Below are 20,623 nucleotides of genomic sequence, written 5' to 3' on the forward strand. Positions count from 1 at the left end.
GGGCTCAGGCGCCCTGGCTCAGGCCTCAGATCTAGAGCATGAAAAGCCATGAGCCCCTGCCTCAGGCATGGCTCCTAATGGCAAGCATCAGAAAGTGATACCAGTTAATTTAAGCACAAAAGTGATTTACTGAAAGGCTGTTCCGTAACTCAAAGAACTTCTGGGAAGGCTGGAGAAACAGGCTCAGAAAACCATAGGAACCAAGACTGGCCACAGTCCAACCACAGCCAAAGTGGAACCTCAGGAAACATCTGTGGGGCAGCCAGGGCCTGCAGACACGCAGCTGGCACTGTTGCCACCGTTGCCCCTGGAAACAGGATGTTGCAGCCCCATCAATTCCCTGCTGCCTGGCCCCCTGTGTCACTGGCCCCTGATTCAAGGCCTAGGATGTGGAGCCAGCACCGCCACACAAACTCAGACTGGCACACATCCCAACCAGAGGGCTGGAGCACTAGTGGCTCACTGTCCTCCCCAGGACTCTGTTTTCTCACCAATAAAACAGCAATAGTAGTACTGATTCTACCACTCTCCCCGGGCTGCTCTGCGGGCCCAACCGCAAAGCACAGGGAAGACTGTGAACAGGACGCTGGGCCAGCGCTCCTGCAGGGAAGGACCTCCCTGTGCACAGCGCACAGCCAGCTCTCACCCCTATGGCAAGGAATGAGTGTGCAGATGGGGGTCCAGGAGAGGGTCAGGGCAGGGTGGTCAAGGGGATGGAGGGCCTCTCCCACATCCACCAGGTGGAGGGGCGTTATCTGGAGAGCTCAGTTCCATGTGCTCCTCGGGGGGAAAAGGGCCTGGGATGTTATGAAGCCTCACCCCAGCGGCCAGACTCTGACCATAGGCAGGATGGGCTGGCTGGACTTCAGAGGCTGTGGGCCTCAAACACCATGGGGAGGCTGCAATGGCAGGCTCTGAACCAAATAACGCCCATGCATCCCAGGGCCTGTGTCTCTGAACCAGACCGAAAGGACCCTGAAGCTTGGCCTGCCCACTGCTGTACCAACCACAACGTGCACCCGGTGCCCAACAACGTGGTGCTGTCCCTGGTCTGCCTGGTCTAACCTCACACGTGAAGGGCAGCACACCCTCCTCATAGTGAGGACCAGCTCTGATGACCCGCATGGCCACGGGAAGCCACAGGAGACCACAGGACACCTGCGTCACTCACAAAGAAGGGGAAGCTCTTTCCAAATCATGCCAAGAACCAAAATAGGGCAATCAGTCTGTAACTGGAGTAACTGGGGGTTGAACTCCGAGTTCTGAGTGAGCCGTCTACGTCCTTTGTGGCCACACTCAAGCAGCCCGTCACCAGGTTGGATAAAGTCTAAGGAGTACATTCCAGAGACTCTGTTATTGGTTAACAGAGCTGCACTTGAACTCCACATTCAGCTTCCTGAATGTGAGGATTCGCCGAACCATCTTCCCCCAGACGAAGGCCTGGAAGCCTGAGCCCATGAGCAGAACCACTGCTAGTCAAAGACAATCGCCATACCCACTGCCTGCAGCTTTGCCAAAACAACAAAAGCAGCAATGTTAACAATGTTTTCTATTAATCCCGCCAGAAATGGAATTTGAGACTCCACAGAAATCTACACACACGTTCTTTCCTACAGACACGCAAGACGTATGGCACAGAGTGCTTCCATGGGCAAAAGTAAAAATGAGCTGAATCAGTACATCTACTATGTCATGGGTAATGTGTCCCTGGGACAGAACGCTGGGCCACCTGGCAGGGCAGGCAGCGTGTGGACGGGGAGCCCCAGGCAGAAAGACAAGTGTATTACCCCATGAGTGTGTTACAAGTCCCGGAGGGTGGAGGGAGGCTTGCAGACTGGGTGGGGTGTCGCAGGCACTGGGAGGGCGGCAAGAAGACGCTTCAATAGCCAGCGTGCGCATCGGGGAGCCCGCACGTCCCAACACAGGCTGGTGGGAGGTTCCGCCTGGAAGGCGACAATGCCAGACACACGCGGGGCCGGCTAGGAGCGAGGTGGCACAAAGAAGCCGACGGGCTTCTGAGCCGTGTGAGCGAGACACCCTCACACAGCGAAAGCCCCACGCTCCAGAGACCAACCCACTGCTGGGCTCCGGCCCAGAGAAGGCCAAGAGCCTGACCCCAACGAGTGAGCCAAGAAAGGAAGGAGGCCCAGTGCAGACACTCGCCGGTTGGCAGCTTGACAAGCTTCCCAGGAGCGAGTCCAGGGCCAGGCGGGCTCCCACGGCCCCTCAGGACTAGTGGGAGGCCATGCCAGTGGGGAGGGCGGCGGGCCGGAGCAGAGGTGAGGAGGAAAGAATTTTTGGAAAAAACAACATCCACATGGAGACCTGGCTCGTAACAAGGAGGTGGGCAGGCCCGACAGTGCCTGCCGGACAGCGGCCGAGGCACGCAGGGCACGGGGGGCCGGGGTGCGGGTGTGGAGACACGTGAAGTCACGTCAGGTGGGTTCTGTCTGCTGTGAGTCGCCTTCATGGAATGTAAGGTGCAGGACAGGTAGCAGACGTTATGGGACAACTCTGGCCAAAGAGTAAGAAGCCCGCTGAGGTTCTAATAATAAAACAAGTGGCAGGCACCATCTCCTTCCCCTTCTTCCTTCCTTGACAAGGCAGGTGTGTGGCCTGGAACTGTGGCAAACAACTGGGGACATGAAGGAGAGGCCACGAGACGGGACAGCCCTGACGCCACCACTGCAGCCACAGCCCCCTGCCACACTCCTACTTGTGCGAGGAAAAGACAGTCCTGTGTGTTGCAAGTCAGCGTTCAGAGGAATTCCTGTTTTCCTCCAGCCTGGGCATCTTAACTGATCCACCGCCATATCCCAGCACTTAGAACAGTGCCCAGAACACTGCAGGTGCTCAGTAAATACCTGCAGAATAAATGAGCTAATCGCACAAATCATTCCATTAGGACGCAGAAGGAGAACTCCAGGATTAACAAGAACCCATGGCTGGGGGTCTGGTGGCCTGAGGAGTCCAGGAAGGCTCCCTGGAGGAGGTGTCATCATGAGAGACAGTAGGCATTTGGTGGGGGTGGGGGAGTAGACTACGGCAGGTCTGCCTGAGTAGGGCCTGTTACCAGAGGGAACACAGGGCATTCGGGGACCCGAAGCAGGCAGCAAACCATGTTTGCGAGGGGCTTGCTGTGACAGCTCTGGGAGCAGTGAGGACCAAGTGTGGGGGACAGGAATGGGACAAGGGCTAACCTCGAGGACCCCGAGGACACCAAGGGTAGAGAAAGGGCTTGCTGTCCACAGCGCTGTAAGCACATCCATGCACAGCAGGGTTGCGAGTGCACGGGCTCTCGGGCTGAGTAACAAAATCTGCCCCAGATAACAGTCTGCCCAGCTGCCTTCCAGGCCCAGGGGAGCAGGGGAATTGTGCAAAACCCTGACCATCTATTACTCCTAAGCAGGAGGTTTCCGTTGCATGCAACAGGGCTATCCTGGCAACAGGAATGCTCAGGCCTTTCTTCCAGAAGAAGCCAGCTGGCACCTGCGGGAATACACACCCTGCCACAGGGCCTGTGGGGCTGACTCGGAGCAGAGGGGGAGGGGAAAAGTACCACTGGCACTCTCCAGTTTGCCTAACACAGCTTAGAAAACCCAGTGCTGGGGGAGTTTGGAGTTAGACCCCAGGACCTGACAGTGGCTCTGACAGCCAGTTCTGTGAGTGGTTCCCTTGGACCCTAGTCCGGCTGGCCTTGCCCGCATCATGGGGAGGACACCACAGGCCGCATTCAGGCTGTGAGGGGAACCAGACTGCAGGCTCCCCACTCCCCACTCGCAGGAGGCCTGTGATCCTCAGCCTGGCAGCGCCACCGGGCTCCGGGCCCAGCTCCCTGCATCCCCCTTACCGCATCCACCTAAAGCCACAAGAGTGGCTGACGTTAATTGGTGGCAGAAAAAAATGGATTTTTCATGGCTATTTGGAGACCTCTGAAAAAATGAATTTCGTTTCATCCCCCTTTCAACATGAATGGTGTTTAATGTTCTGAATTAAGCGGTTGGCGCCAGAGGCTGGGTTTCCACTGTATTCAACGCAAGAAACCCAGAGACAGAAACTGTCTTCTTTCTCCTTTACTTGTCGTTTTCCAGGCCTGCTGTGTGGGTCTGACGACAGACTTCCAGAACCATCTCTGCAGTCCCGCACCTTCCACTTTGAACCCTTTCCAGTATGGCCCTGCGGTGCGAGGAAAATGCCAGTCTAGAAGAAAAAATCACCCGCCTTCTCATACGCTGCTCACAAACCAAGAGACATTTATTTGGTTTTGTTCAACATCGGCCTGAAGAGTCTGCCCAGGAGTGAGTGGGCACCAGGCCTGCAGGCCGGGCTCCAAACCTTCCTGGGGCGTCCCCGTCCGGGGCCTCGGTGTGCCCATCAGCTGCAGGTGTGAAGTGGGAGCCCAGCTGGTGCGCTGGGGAGGCCCTAGGAAAGGGGAGAGACCACGTCTGGCTACCTGGGGACACCAGCAAAGCCACCATGAAATGACAACACGTTCTGTAATCTCCCTGCTGAACAGAAAATAAGAAAAAGCAGGAGGGAAGCACCTTCTGTCCTCAGAACTCAAGATCGGCCCACGTGACGATCTGGCGTGGGGGAATATTTTAATTAGAAAAAGCACATGTGTCAAAACCCTGGACAAGAGAAAATACTTCATACCTATCACCTAATAACAAAGCCGAGGTGGTGGTGGGGAGAGCAGATGGGATGGAGCCCTGCCAAGGGCGGACTCGGAGGAGGAGAGTGCTGAAGAGAAGGCCAGGTCAGCGGGGGCTGCGACCCACTCGGGGCACCCTCTCCACCCGTCGGGGCCCCCCCAGAGCCTCCTTTCTGGGATGCGCTCAACAAGACAGCCAACGTGTGGCTCAGTTTATTATGTTCTAACCACCAAAAAGGGCTGCATTAGGTTGAAGGGTTTCTGGCCAGAGAAAATTCTGGCCCTGCCGTCTGGTGTGTCAAACTCAGAATGGACCCAAAGGTCGTGCAACAAGATCACTGCACATTCCCCTCAGACCTTCCTCGCCAGCGCACAGGCTGCCATGGAGGCCTGACCACGGGACACGCCTCGACCACCTCCAGGGCACCAGTGACCCCAAAATCTGGGGCAGTCTGTCAGAGGGGGAGAAGACCCACCATAGCAACTGGACCCTCGTCCCTGGACCCCTGGCCTCTGAGGAGCGAGTCGGGCACAGACTCGGCCCCACAATCACAGCCAGGGGTCCTGCAAAGTAAGAAACACCACAGACCCTCCTCGCGTGAGTTTGCAAGTTGACAGGCCCGTAGCTGCTTCACTGAAAATCAAACAGTGCTCCTCAACTCTTTTTATAAGGAACAGATTAGAAGACCCTTAACATTCCTGGAACCTGCAAGAAGAGAAACAGATTCAGGGTGCAGGGCGCCCGTGCCCTGCATGAGCCAGCAAGCCGTGGGCCTTCGCAGCAGGAGCCCGGTCACCCCGTCAGGTCGGGCATACTGACCTTCAGTTGTGACCAAGAATGATCCACTGAGAATTTACTGGGAAGAAAAACGATGAAAAATACTACATTTCGCTCACTTCAACCACCCCTGCTAGAATTGCACGTTACCATCAGTGATGGAAGGGAGCATCTTGCAGCAGGACAGAGAGCTCCCCTGACCCTGTGGTCTGACGGGGTGTTGCTTGGCCCCTGGGGTCACCCCTGGGCCTCTGGCAAGGTCCCCTGCATGCGTCTTGAACCTCACCCTGCCAAGGGCACGTGCTCGCCACCGGGGAATGTCCTGGCACTTCAGGCACCAACTAGTCCTGGGCTGCACGGTGACAGTCTGTCATGAAGGAGGAAGGACAGTGGCAGGCGGGCCCTCAAAATGAAATGTCAGTTCTTAAAACCGTTATGTCTGGGGAGGCTTCAGCTTAACTATGTCATAGCAGAAAATAACCCTGTTCTTTATAGGCCTCTCCAGTTGGGCAGAGTTTAACTGACTTCTGAGAGAATAAGCAGCATGTGAGAACACGCAGGAAAATCTGAGGGCAGCATCAGCGCAAGTCAAGAGGTTCCTGTTCTGAGGCAGGAGGGACAGGCCGCTACCCAGGGTTGCTGCAGAACCTGGGAGGAGAACGCAAACTTCCTGGACGAGCTGGGCCCAGAGCTGAAGTGAAACCTTTCAAACGTCCTGAAGCAAGGTGTGATTCAAACTCCTCCTCTCCCAAATGTAGAAAACCAACCAACCAATAAACATCCTCTCCCAGGAGCAGCCCCACATGCATGTCTGATATCAGCCATGAAGAAAAAGTCATCAACAGAAATAAAGTTTCCCACTTGTGCACAGACAGAACTTCCGTGTTAAAAACACTCGCTTTTTGTGCCAACGCTATGACTGGCTAACACGGGGATTCGCCATCATGCTGGCTCCAGGGTCAGTAACCCATTCCTCACCTGCACTGATTCCTATTGCACTAACCCATTCCTCACCTGCACTGATTCCTATTGCACTAACCCATTCCTCACCTGCACTGATTCCTATCGCACTGTTAGGTCTGTTAGGTCAAGATCCCCACAGAGAACACACCGAAATCCTCAAGAAGAGCTCCAGCAAACGGCCGGGAAAGGCATGCCTACATCTGGGATGTGAATCAAGCTGTACTTTTTGTGGAAGCCCACCGAAATATCCTGCCACCTGAAGCAAAGAGGCTGCCAGTGCCCACTGGTCCTCCCTCTTCCCAGCCTCCTCCCAATCTCTGTGGGGCTCTAATGCCTCTCAGTGCATTTCCCTGGATGTATTCTGCAAAATCAGCAAGGTATGCTGTGCTAAGATCTGAGGGTGAATAGCAGGGGGACCTGGGGTGAGGACTAGGGACCCCTGAGCACCTGGGTTGGAAAAGCAGGTACACCGGGGTGGGGAACACGGGGCACCTGGGGGTGAGCAGGGGCCCCTGAGCTTCTGGGTTGAAGAGCAGGGACCCCTGAGCACCTGACATGGATTAGGAGTTGGCGGGGCACAGGGCAAGTCTGGCTCCCCATGGGATCTCTGTAGAATCCTTGGGCTCAGAATGGTTTTTACGTTTTTAAACGATTGAAAAAGTCAAAAGAAAAATAGCTCATGACACATGAAAATATGAAATTCAAACTTCAGAGTCCATAAGTACGTTTTCACTGGAAGGCAACCAGGCTCGTTCCGTATTGTGTCTGGCAGCTTTTGTGAGGAGCCGTGAGGAGACTGCGCAGCCCACAAGGCCGGAAAGATTTACCACCGGCCCATTCCAGGGGGTCTGCGGTGCTCCCACGGACAGGCACACGTAGTGATCATCGGAGGGTCCTCAGTCTCACTGCATCCGGTCCCTCCCCCCCACCCACTGAAGAACAAATCCTAAGACCACTCTGACCCCCATACGCTCTCCCCCTGGTCTTTGTCAGCACAACCTCAACCAAGATGTGGCTACAGAAGTTTTCTGGAATTTTCTTAAGTACTTACTTAGGCCTGTCAACAGTCAACGCCCAAGTGCTAAGCCTGGGCCCCACTGAGGACCACAGAATTAAGTCCTCTTTATCCCCAATAAAGAAGCGGTTTCACAAAGTTTCTGTGGTGAAGGATTCTCGGTGAAAAGCACAGTATGATTTATGACTCAGTGTCCCTGATGGAAGAGCCTTATGTTCCAGACACGCTCTGGCAGCAAGGCACAAGGCTCTTGGAGGGACAGACGCCATCCCCACGACAAGGCCAAGCTGCAGCCGGAATGCATGCTGCCTCCGAGCGATTAACCCACGGCAGGAAATTTCATGTTCTAAATTAGTTACATTATGCCCAAAACCTATCAGCGGCCTGATAGCTTGAACATATAATTCTATACCTTTTACACTTTAAACAATAATTCAGTCTAATCCTGTAGCTGAAGCCAAGATTTCCAGACCAAAAGTGCACTTTCCATTTGATTAAATACTAATAAATGCAAGAATAAAATACCAGTCTTTTATCTTACAGTAAATTCTTCAAAAACCATATACTCTAAGAATTAATTATGACTCTGGAGAAGGGGACAAGTTCTTCCCCTCGAAGACAGCTTAGTAGTCTCAAAGTCTTAATTACAACAGCTCACACATAATTTATAGTAGTCCGCGGCTTACACAGAAATGACATCATAGTCCAGGTTCTGGGACTCTCTACGTGACCCGTCGGCACGGCCATGGTGGAGTGCGTGGACAGGCAGGGAGGGTAAGAAAAGTCAGGGCGGGTCTGGCGGCAGAACAGACCACATATGGAGCTACGACCCTCTGCAAAGTACCAAGCAAACAGAATACGAACTGGAAAATAGCATCATTTGCCTTCATCCCATATGTGTCTGGAACTTTAAAATTTATAAAATATTTTCACATATTTCATCCATTAACAAGAAAACCAAGTAAAATGTTACCAGAAGGAAGATGGTAAAATTCCAGAGTAGAAGCTGTAATTTGTTTTTATTGTTAGCTTATCGAGCCAGGGCACGGACATTCAAGCCACTGAGACGTGCGTCCTGTACCACATGCCACGTGAGTGACCTCCAAGAGTGGCCTGTCCCATGTCCTGGGACTTCAGTGAACAGTCAACTCCCCTGGCATGGGAAACCTGCCTTGGCCGGGAGAATGGAGAGGGCACCCTGTCCAACCAGGATACTCAGAGAGGGTGACCCACAGAGAGGTCGGTCACCTCCAAATAAAGCAGGCTGTGGTGTGCTGGAATCACGGACCGTCTGCATAGCATCCTCTGAACAAGGTCCCATCCCCTGTGTAGGTGATGAAGAAGCAATCCATCCTAGTAGGAAACTGGGGGGAAGTGCTGTGGGAAGCCCGCGAGAAGAGGGGCAATGGTGGGACAGAGTCCGGGACTGAAGAGAAAAGCCAAGTCGGGTGACCTCTGTGGGCCCGTGTCCTCTTCTGTAGCCGGGACCCCATGAGGCTGAGACTGCACAAGAAAGCACTCAGCTGCCCGTCATGGGCTGTCCCAACATCAGGGAACATTATCCATGGCACATTATCTGCTGGCCTGTGAGGCGGGCACACTGCCTGTCTCCACGTGTGCGAGCCCGCACCTGCCACTCCGGCCTCTCTTCCATGAATTTCGAAGCAACATAATGATCAGGCACTCAGTAGCCAAAAGGTAAAAGGAGGTCGAGAAAGTTATAGAAGCAGCCCAGGTATAAGCAAGAGGCACAGCAGAGAGGTCACTGGGCAGCAGGGAGGCCTGCGGGAGGTGGATCCACCGGACAGGCAGCTGAGCAAATTCATGACACACACCCGAGAGCCCTGAGGCTGGGTGTCTGGCTTTCCAGGGTCCCAGATAGGCATTTTCTTATAAGGGTGCCCCTCCCCCATTCCTGGACCAAAGTAGCGCCAGGGACATCAGAAGTAGACGCTCCAGAGTAGACTCAGAACCAGCCCCTTGCTGTCCAGGAGCCGGGGGCGGGGGGGGGACACTGGGAAACGTCCCCGGCTCAGACCCAGGTAAGAAACCATTGAGGCACCCCAGGGCCATTGCCCTTGAGCTCCGAGCGCAGCCACGTTCACCCAGGATGGTGCGTGAGCAAGCCTCTCCCCTCACGACACTCAAGACAAAGGTGCGGGTTCCCAGAAAGCGGACCAAATCTACCTTCCCCGAAGTTCGGCTGCCAACCCCACAGCCCACAACTGTGTCATTTTGACGCTCTGTAAATTCTGGAAGGCCTCCACTGCCAATGATGGCTTATACCATTTTTGCGATGGATGTACGTAATGTTAGTGACCCATCCAAGTAACTGTAAAAACCCGGCTGAGTTTCCGAAGAGGAAGAAAATAAGTAAGCACCGTGAAAGTCACTCCTTCATCTCATTACAAGCAAGACCTACGGGACCTGCATTCATACAACATTACGTGGGGGGGGGGGGGTTGTCTTCCCGAGCTGCTTTGCATTGATTCAAGCTTTTTATTAAAATTAATCCGATGAAAGTTCTAAGTAGTGGATTTCCATTTTAGAGGAATCCTTGACCACATCTGGAAAGAGAGCAATTTCTTAGGTGATGTCATCTCTGCTCCTCTAGTGACCCATCCCGGTGGAGCCGGGTCTCAGGGGCTCATCACACAGCTCACGTTACCACAGCCGACTTCTGGAGTACCACACCAGCCAGAAAGGAGGGAGGCGCCTGCCCCGTTTGTGGGCTCTCCCTCCCAGTGAGGGCCCCGGGAGGACACCCGCACATCCACTGCCCCTCCTCACTCCCAGCCCCACTCAGCAAGCCTCATTCCGCCGTGGCAGCCACACCCTATAGGATTCCCGATTACATCGTGTCAGCATGAACAGGCTCCCCTCCAGCCCCACGTTTCTAACAGCAAAACTGGACGCCAGTCGTGATGAGATGCTCACCTCCGCACAGCAGCAGAGCCTGGGCCACGGGACGGGACTTCCCACGTTGGGGCGGAAGCCGCAGGAGGGGCTGCGAAGGAGGAGCAACAACCGTGTGAAAATCTGATGCCGAACCGGACAGGTAAGCCAGGAGCGGACACAGAGCTACACTGGCCCCACCCCACGCAGACACCCGGAACAGAATGTCAGCTTTCACTCATTAAGAAGAAAAGGCCCTTTAAGAAACATCTGCTCTGCTCTTTTCGCTTACGATCAATTTCTTAGCAGTAGGCATTCAACCATATATTTGGGGAAAAAATGTATTTCTTTTAGAGGTTCTGGTCAATGCAGGTATTGCTACTTCTCAGAGAAATGTCTTGCAAGGTACGCCTGCTTTTACCATCCACAGACCCATTCTTACATTGGATTTTATATCTGTTGATGTCAAATCCCTTACACAGTAGTTCAAGACATCAAGGTCTCCAACTCTGGAGACATGTGAAGGTACCTAATACTGAGCCAGATCCAGAATGTGCGTACAGAGCCAGTCCCCACAAACGTACACGGAACACTCTGTCTAGGGGCATGTCGTTACTACTAAAGCACCAATCGTCCCTTTAACTGCCCAACTTCAGGACTGCCCTGATGTGTCTCTAAAATGTCACTGCGACAGGTCTCCCCTCCCTGCCCAGGCAAGCTGCAGGGCTAATCCAGGGGAGCCCTGCCCCTCGAAGGGTGTCTGGATGGGAAACCCCAGCTTCCTCTAAGATCCTGGAATGGACTTGGGCTGAATAACCTCATGTCACAAACACATAATCAGGTCCCTGGTTTTTTCTGCTCTGTGAAGTGGGTCGTACCCTGTTGGAACCCTGTCCCTGGCTGGATTGTGAACTCTCAGAGTCCCCCCCCCCGCCCCCCACCCCTCTGCCCCAGGCTTCAGCAACACAGGCCATGTGGTTGCCTTGCATATGTGTCCCCTGAGAAAAGATGGCAGACCTGTCACACCTGTCACACCTGTAGGTGGCCACACTGCTGGACAGTTAGCACATGTCTCTGAGTCTCCTGACTCCGCTGGTCCCAAGTTGTCCCCCTCCCATGCCCCAGCTACTGATCCAAGTCTGTCTCTCGTAGGCGTGTCAGTCGGCTGGGGACTGACAGCGTCAGATGCCGCCACCCAGTACGCTGGACCCAGTCTGCAGCCGGGGGCAGGGCAAGCCTGGCCCTGGGACCTGGGGTGCGCACTGTATGCCAAAGCAGGGGGAAGACATCACATCAAGCCAGGAGATACTGGAATGGTTTAAATGGAAATTTAATGTTTAATACAAAAAAGTCATTTTTGCTGAGTTATTTGGTTTGAGACATTTGTTACTTACACACGTGCAGAAGGTACACATAAAATCCACACTTATTCACAGAAGCTTTGTTTTAATAAAAACAGAGACCAACTGGTAACCAATTTATCTACAAATGACACAGAGACTAAGTATTGTGCACACACTTTTCTTCGGAAATAGGGATTATTGCAAAGTCGTATGTAAGCTATTCCCAATCTTTGTTCAAATAATTGATTGATGTAATCATATCTCCCTCATATGATCCCACTACCATGAGGAAAACTTCTACAGTGTATTTCAAAAACTAGCAAAACTGTAAAATTACAAAATTTAACTGGTACATTTTATCGCAATTACAACAGAATGAATTCTTCAAACAATATTCACAGATGAAAATCTCATGGATCTGCAATGTTAATTTCAAAGGTAACTTGAGTTAGAAGAAAAATCCAGACTGTCACAGAATGAAAAGCTTTGATAATTAACTACTTCTTTAAACTCTAAGACCTAGCCTATTAGCAAGCAAACTAACATTAAATATCTTTTCTTTCATGTTTTTTTCAACAAAAGGATACTACTATGTTCTCCATTTCTACAAGACTCTCCACGGGGTTTGGAACATACTGCTGGAACAAGGCGCCCAGAGTGCGGGTGGGGGAATCTAGCAGCACCTGTCCAGAGGGCAGCGAACATGCAACTTGGGAAAGTCATGACAAATGTCCTGATGAAACACTAGATTGTCACCGTCCCTGGTTTCACCATCCTGCCCAGGGAGTTCCTCGGGGGCCAGTCAGGGGACTCAGCAGGGGCCAAGCTGAGCTGATGACCAACTACATTAGATTCAATACCCCAGACGCTCCTTCTGTTTAAAAATTATCAAATATAGTCTCTTTATTGGGCTAAAATTAAGATAGTATTTATCATTTTAAGCATTTGTCAATGTACTATTCAGTGTCATCAAATACATTCAAAATGTACTTCTACCCAAAACTTTTTTATCATCCCCAACAGAAACTCTGTCCCCACTGAACACTAACTCCCCATTCCCCTGCCCAACCCCTGCCACCCACCATCCCGCTCTGTGCCCTTCAATGGGACTACTCTAGGAACCTCACAGAGCTGGGATCACAGCGTTCTATGACTGGCTTATGTCACTGAGCATAATGTCCTTGAGGGTCACGCATGTGGTGGTAGGTGTCAGAATATCTTTCCTTTTGAAGGCTGAATAACGTTCCATTGTGTGGATGGACCGTCCTTTGTGGCTTACCTATTTGTTCCTCAATGGGCATCCAGATTGTTTCCAACATTTGACTATTGTGACTAGTGCTATGAACTTGACTTCACAAACACCTGTTTAAAACTCTGCTTTCCCTTCTTTTGGGTATATACTCAGAAGCGGAATTGCGGGATCACACAGCTACTCTGTGGTTAACAGTTTAAGGAACAGACACAGGATTTTCCGCAGCAACTGCCCCGTTTCACGTCCCCACCCACAGTGCACGAGGGCTCCAGTTTCTCCACACGCTCACCAGCACTTGCTATAAACGTTATCAAATACACTTCTTGTGTTCAGGACACCACACGCTACAGACTATAATTCAATGATTGTTTTTTGCATCACTAGCCCACAACTCAATCTAATAACAGGACTAGCTGTTTCCTGACCTTGCCTGCATTTCCTGTGTGCCAGGCATCTGTATAGCTCTCTAATCCTTACAAGAGCCCTGCAAATTAGACGCATCCATTTCTCTGATGACAAAAAACCTGAAGCTCAAACACGAAAGTGACTTTTCCAGAGCCTGTGGTGGGTAACAGGGATGAGGCTGTCTGACTCTAGAGCGCTGAACATGCACTGGGGGGAGATTAGTTTAGATACTCCATTAATTATGGATTAAATTACCATGTAACAGAAAAAAATAAAATGAATATATCAAACACTTGTCTTCACTGGAATTCCTAAGGACAAGGCTAAAGCAGGTGTTTAAATCAGAACTGGGTTAATATGAAGAAGCATTAAGTAGGCAACACTCCATGCAGCCCATAAGCATGTGAAACTGTGATGCCTGAGCAAATGACAACTCAAGGGACCGAACTCCGGGGACCATGCTGGCACCTAGCTGTCCCTCTTCTGTAGGACTGTGAGGGCAGAATCGACGCTTGTTTCTTTCTGCCTCCCCCGAGTCCCTGGCTACCGTATCTGCAGAGCAGATACTCAGTAAATTGAATTTGCTGCCCTTTCTCGCCAGCCACATGCCCAGGACCCAGACCTGCTTTAAACCCTTGACCTGGGAAGATAACAGCCAACCCAGACCCAACAAAGAAGAGACAGCCTCAGGAGGAAAGCCCCCTAAGTGCTGGTCCAATCCGGAGCATGTGATCACAGGTCTCAGGGAATGCAGATCGGCAGGAATGGGGGGGGGGGTCTGCAGCCCCACCGGCTCCCAGGTGGTACGGGTGCTGCCTACAACCGCAGAACTGGACAGATAAAGCTGAGGGATGCTGAGCCTCCCATTACCATCTAGACATCTCAGCCCTTTGTATATACTAACATCCCCAAGTATCCCTGAGAAGTCCCCATCTCACTCTAAAAAACTGAGAGCCAGGTGAAAATGGTTTTGTTAAACAAAATGCTTATGTCAAACCTTTATAACGCTTGCAGCACTCCATTTGGACCCCATCATTGCTTTGCACACTAAGAAGCTCCCTTCTTAATTCTCATCCTATTCTGAGCTATTTTACAGAAAACATGTGCCCCATATTTGGAATTTCAGCCTTGTTTACACCCCTGCCCTATTTCCTGTGCCTGATTCCCTTCTCTATTTCATATGTATTTTTCATTTTTGTAAGTATATATGCTTCTGTAAGCATCCTAAAATTCTTCCTTGGCACATAACTGATACAGATCAATAAAATTACGGAACTAACGGAAATAACCAGCAAGTCTGTGATTTACAACGCAGCTTTAGACTGGTCAGACGTAGTTCCCATATGACCCACATCTCACCCATTCTCACACCTCTGTTCCAGAGTGTTCCCAAGATCTGTGGTTCCCACCATACTGTTTGTCCGCCGAGCTGAGTCTCTGCGGGCCTCCCCAGGCCGTCCTTGTGCTGCCGCCACCAGCCCCGTTCTGCAGCATGCTCAGCCCCACCAGGGCTCACGGCCACTCAGTGAGGTATGACGTGATGCACCGAACCCTGTTCCACAGCCTCCGTGAGCTGACTGTGAGCTGAGCCGTTAAGGGCTCTGGGTGCACCAGGGAGGTGACCCCCAGCTCTCCGCCAGCATGTGCCCCCCCACACTGCTAAGAGGGGTCCGGGGAGCACGACACAGAATAGGTACACCATACGCCAGCATTTCACCCACTCTCACCCTTCAATTCCAGTGTTTCCCCCCAAGATATGTGGCTTCCCACAAAAACCACATATTTTTGACAACTATATTATATTTTAGCCTCTACAAAATATCCAATAAATATTCTCCAAGGTATCATTTCTGTGGTGCATAATGTCTCCTTTTCTTAGCTGACTCCCCCTTAGTAACTGCTGGTGTCCTACTGGTCCCCTGTGGTCTTCCAAGAAGGCAGAGAAGGGGGCTCCCTGGGCAGAAGTGCAGCCTGCTGAGGGGAGCTGCCCGGGCCGGAGATGTGCAGGTGGGCAGAACAGAGTCCTGTGCTCTCCTATCCAGTGTGTGCACTGAGCAGGGGCCTACAGGCCTCTGATTTCCCTTCCAACACTAAGCCTGATGATTAGGCCCATTGCCTGCATAGTGTCCAGTCTGGGGGTGCACCCAGACCCTCGGCTCTTCTTCCCCTTAAGTGTTGTTGGCTCTGGAACAATTGAGTATCACTCTTTTATCAAAAGCTAGTAGACAACAGAAGCTTTTAAATATTTAGAAGTTAATTTTTAAAAAATGTAAACACAATATATACAGATTTCAATGAAACAAGCAGACTTTATATCCTAGAATCATATATAACCAAGGAAAAGCTAAATAGATAACAGAGAAATAAATTGTCTGGCAGAGTAGAATTACTTGTCTAAAGTCACCTCTGGATAAACTGGAAAACATAACATAGCAATTATTGTGTCTCTAAATCATTCTACAGTAGAATTTTCGCTGAAGATTTAGTCATTCTATCAATTTTCAACAACTTGGAACTAAAATAATTAACCACTATTACTGTAAAATATTTTCTACTTGGTAAAGCACAACTTTTTCTACAGAAATAACAAGAGAGTACAAAGAAATATTAATGTGCCAGGCAAACAAAAAGAGAAAGAGCCAACAGAAATGAGTACGGGAATCACAGGTTTGTACAGTTCTCGAGCATGTGGCCCGGACGGGAGATGCAATTTCGAATGTGGTCTCGCGGGGCAGGAACCGCCATGTGTATCATCTGAACAATAGCTCGCACACTATGGGAACGCAATAAAAATTAAACCATCATGAGAGTAAACTTTATCCCACAGCTTAAAGCAATATATATTCCAGACACTTTTGGATAGCAATAATAAACATCTCATATAGGAAAGGCAAAAATTTCAACCCAAAAGAAAAAAGCAAACAGAACCCTTGCAAAGCCCAATGATGGCCAAGGACTCAGCTTCACGTGGAAATCACACAAACGGCTTCCTCAAATTAAACCCACCAGGGCTACTTTCTTCAAACAACTGGTCAGATGATTTGATTTCATTAAATTTCATTTTATTGATCGGTTCTTTGAAATAAGTAATTAGCCATATCCAGAAACCTTCTTCATGACAGAAAATATTACCCTTGCTTTTTTTCAAGCAGGTGAGCAACCTGGCCTGAGATGGGTTTTCCAAATGAACTAAATCTCTCTTCCACAGGAGAGGTCAGCACCCTCTCACTAAGACACACCGGACCTCCTTCCAGCCTCCTGCTCAACACCGCATTCACCTGTGGACGACCTCACGCTCGCTGCCCTGCCCCCAGCTCTCCAGACCCCACATGCCACTCCCCCCCTCCTCTGGCACACCCGTCCCCTCCGGACCCTTGGGAGCAGAGCACCCGGATGCTTCCCGTGCCCCGTCACGTAGGAGAGCACTCGTCTCCACACAGGTGTTCCTTAAAGTAGGGGATGGCAAGGGAGGGGTGGGCTGAAGGGACTGTGGCCCTTACAATGCCCTGGAAGAGGGTTTTCACACTACAATCTCACCTCACCCCTGTTGGCCATCACTCTGTGAAAAAACTGCTGTGACCAATGGGCCGGAGACGGACACAGGCTGAGATGTCCTACAAGGCTCCATCATGGGCTCCTGAAAACCTGGGGGCCTCTCCCAAGAGAGAAGGAAGCAGGGGACCCCCCAAACCCACGCCTCGGAGAACAGAAGGTGTCACCATCCTGCAAGGGACTCACACCACCTGGAACCTAGTGGTTTGGCAAATGTCGTGTCTCTGATCCAAACCCTAAAACCTGTGGTAGAATAAAAGGAAAAGCTCCAGGCTGCTTCCTGGCTGCTGAAACTTAACAGATAAAATGTACTGAAAGCAGATCCATATCTACTTTGTGGGACTGAAAGGTTTCTTCATCTCACACGTAACTAATACAATCAAAACACTAGCAAACACAGCACAGCTGGAAGAAACAGAGAGTGAGGCTACACAGTGAAAAGGAGCACACACAGCATTTGTCATTTTGGCCCACTCACCAGGGTCTCTGCCAGCGAGCTTCCAACTGCCCGGGTCATAAACACGCATCTCGGCTCTCCTCCCCCGTGCTTGGATGCAGGACTCCATAGTTTACTGGAAAGGCTCACTGCGTCCCACGTCCCCACGCCGCAGTACCCTCTTGAGATCACGACTGAGAACGCCATCTCCTCCAGGGGGCAACGTGTGAGCCAGGCCTTCCGTGGCATGGGCTCCACGAGGACTGGGCAGCTCCGACCAGGCGGCCCTCCTCCGCGTGCGAACCGTGTGTCTGGGCTTCATTCAGGGAGGACCTGCCCGCGTCTCCACCCACCCCTTCTTGACCCTGTTGTTCTCCATGGACACAATGTCAAAGAGGGGATCTGACATCAATGCCTAAGGGTCCAGTGGACAGAAGAAGCTCGGGGCTCCCTCCTCCGGGGAGTCTTCACCCAAGCACTGGAGTCAGTGCAGAGACTGGAGCCCAGCAAAGCCAACCCAGGAGGGGGGCGCAGGAAGGGGGCTGGCAGCAAGGGGATCCGTGCTGACACCCACAGGCCCTCCTGGTTCTCAAAGCCCCATCTTGCCTGGTTCTCCAATGTAACCCTAATGAACACTGCAACATTAAAACCTCATCATAGACACAGGAAACTGAGACTTACGGGGATCTTACAGAAGCTGGTCAAAGACAAGAGCTACCAAGTGGCAGAGCCAGGCCCAGAATCCTGATTCAGTCTGGCTTCAGGATCAGCTCCCTGAACTGTATATGTTGCCCTAAAAAAGACCCAGAGAAAAATGCTCACAGAAGATTCCCTGAAAAAATAAGACCTCCAAATTCAAGGACCAAGAAAATCTTTATGGGAGGAGGAGTTCTGAAGGATGGGTCGGAGTTCAAAAGGGGTCGATGAAGAAGGTATTTGTAAATAAGTGTGCAAAGACACAGAGAAAAGCAAAGCACGGGGCCTGGACAGACAGACCACAGCCGATGAACGGCAGAAAGCACCAGGACTGGGTGAGGCCTCAGAGCAGCGCGAGGCCCGGGCACGTGGCTGTCTCTGGTAGCAGTGAGGCGTCCGCGCCGACCGGGACAGGGAGTGCCCACGCCCGCCCGGAGACGCACCTGCACCGTAGGTCATTTCACCGACCCTGGCCCGCACAGGAGCCCCTGCCCCCGGTGGGGCTGAGGAGCGAGGGGAGAGACACAGGCTCTCAGAAAACCCTCGGCACTGGGAGCTCTCTGCCGTGTGTGTGGCAGGGGGCGGGAGAGGCTGGGAAAGGCCAGGGAGGAGTCAAAGACAGCAGCAAGGGAGTCCTGCCCGACAGCACCGAGCCACGGGTACGAGAGGGGGGCAGAACCCCTCGGGTGGGACGGGGAAGCCCTGAGAGCACTGCACCACGGGTACAGAGGGGGGCCAGGACACCTCAGACAGGCTTCGCACAAGTGATCCCTACAGATCAGGACTGGGTTCACCCACGGCACTACGGACAGTTGGGGCCAGACCACGGTGTCAGGGGTGGGACCTACGTGCCGCGGGTTACCCACCCGCATCCCTGGCCTCCACTCACTGGATGCCAGCAGCACCTCCTCAGTAATGGCCCCCAGAAATGTCTCAGTGACAAGCATCCCCTGGGGGGCAAAATCATCCCGTTACAACCACGACGCTAATGATGGGATAAGAAAAACAACTAGAAATTACAAGCTGCTCCAGACCCCAGGGATCCCGGGATGTCTGGCATACTCAGCACTGCAAACCCTGGGGGTCAAGGGCAATCGTCTCAGGCTCCATGTGACTCTTATGAGCAAATAATGAAGAATTTTCCAAAGCAATCCAATGCAATTTCTGGTACAAAGCACGAGGAACACACGGAAATCAGACACCATGAGCAAGAACAAGCAAACCAAACAGTAGCAGCCCTGAAGGCCCTGAGGTACGGGGCTCGCCAGACAGACAGCAGCTCGACCACTTCCGAAGAAAAGACCAGCTTGAATGAAGCCACATTATGCCCCAGAGCCACCAGGTGACTGAACTCCGTGGTAATTGTAGAGCCCTCAAAATTGAGCCTTAAGCTAAAAAAGGAGTACTCCATTTTTATTGTATATGATATTTATACATGACATTGAAACACACGGCTTGGTATTTAATATTTTAGTTGGTCCACATTTTCACCTATAAGTGCAGTGCATGCAGGGCTAATCACAAAGCCCTTTCTTACCACCTTGTTTCCATCTTTGTCTAAATGGAAGAAGCCCAGGAGGCCAATACAACAGTGTGACTAGAAAACAGAAGGGGGCCTACAAGAGATGCCATCTACCACTACATCTCCTTATTTCACTTATTTGATTTCTGTTCCTGGAAAAACAATCCCACTGGTTTATTTTTCCTGGGAAAATTATACTGTATGTTCCCGGGGCATATTTGCTACAACACCTTACTCTCTAGGAGAACAGCAGACCAGTGTCATCCTCCCAAAAGCAACAGCAGGAGGCACACGCTGCTCATTTCTATGACGTGTCCCAAAGTCGGCCTCGCTTTTCAGATCGTCCATGGTCTTTGCCAGATGTCACACACATCACCAGCACTAGAAACTTTATCAGCAAGCCGGATTTCGAGCTGTACTACAAAGCTGTGATCACAAAGATAGCATGGTACTGGCACAAAAACAGACACATAGACCAATGGAACAGAATAGAGAGCCCAGAAATGGACCCTCAGCTCTTTGGGCAACTAATATTTGATCAAGCAGGAAAAAACATCCAGTGGGAAAAAGACAGTCTCTTCAATAAATGGTGCTGGGAAAACTGGACAGCTACATGCAAAAGAATGAAACTTGACCACTCTCTCACACCATACACAAAAATAAACTCCAAATGGATGAAAGACCTCGATGTGAGACAGGAATCCATCAAAATTCTAGAGGAGAACATAGGCAGCAACCTCTACGACATCGGCCAAAGCAACCTTTTTCATGATACATCCCCAAAGGCAAGAGAAACAAAAGATAAAATGAATTTATGGGACTTCATCAAGATTAAAAGTTTCTACACAGCCAAGGAAACAGTCAGAAAAACTAAGAGGCAGCCCACAGAATGGGAGAATATATTTGCAAATGACACTACAGATAAAGGACTGGTATCCAAGATCTACAGAGAACTTCTCAAACTCAATACACGAGAAACAAATAAACAAATCAAAAAATGGGCAGAAGATATGAACAGACACTTTTCCAATGAAGACATACAAATGGCTAACAGACACATGAAAAAATGTTCAAAATCATTAGCCATCAAGGAAATTCAAATCAAAACCACA

General features: G+C 51.2%; 1 protein-coding gene across 2 annotated transcripts in view; it reads right to left on the minus strand.

Moving 5' to 3' along the window:
• Positions 1 to 20,623, minus strand: part of MGMT (O-6-methylguanine-DNA methyltransferase) — a 296,048-nt gene that overhangs the window by 239,205 nt on the left and 36,220 nt on the right. The window contains exon 3 of one of the 2 annotated variants that reach the window (XM_040624039.1): positions 10,348 to 10,417. The exons of the other annotated variant lie outside the window; for it this stretch is intronic. Within the exon in view, the coding sequence (XP_040479973.1) occupies positions 10,348 to 10,417 (70 nt within the window). The remainder of the gene's footprint in view (positions 1 to 10,347; positions 10,418 to 20,623) is intronic. 2 annotated transcript variants of the gene reach the window in all.

The sequence above is a fragment of the Ursus maritimus genome, unplaced genomic scaffold (assembly GCF_017311325.1).
Source record: "Ursus maritimus isolate PB19 unplaced genomic scaffold, ASM1731132v1 scaffold_7, whole genome shotgun sequence".
NCBI lineage: Eukaryota > Metazoa > Chordata > Mammalia > Carnivora > Ursidae > Ursus > Ursus maritimus.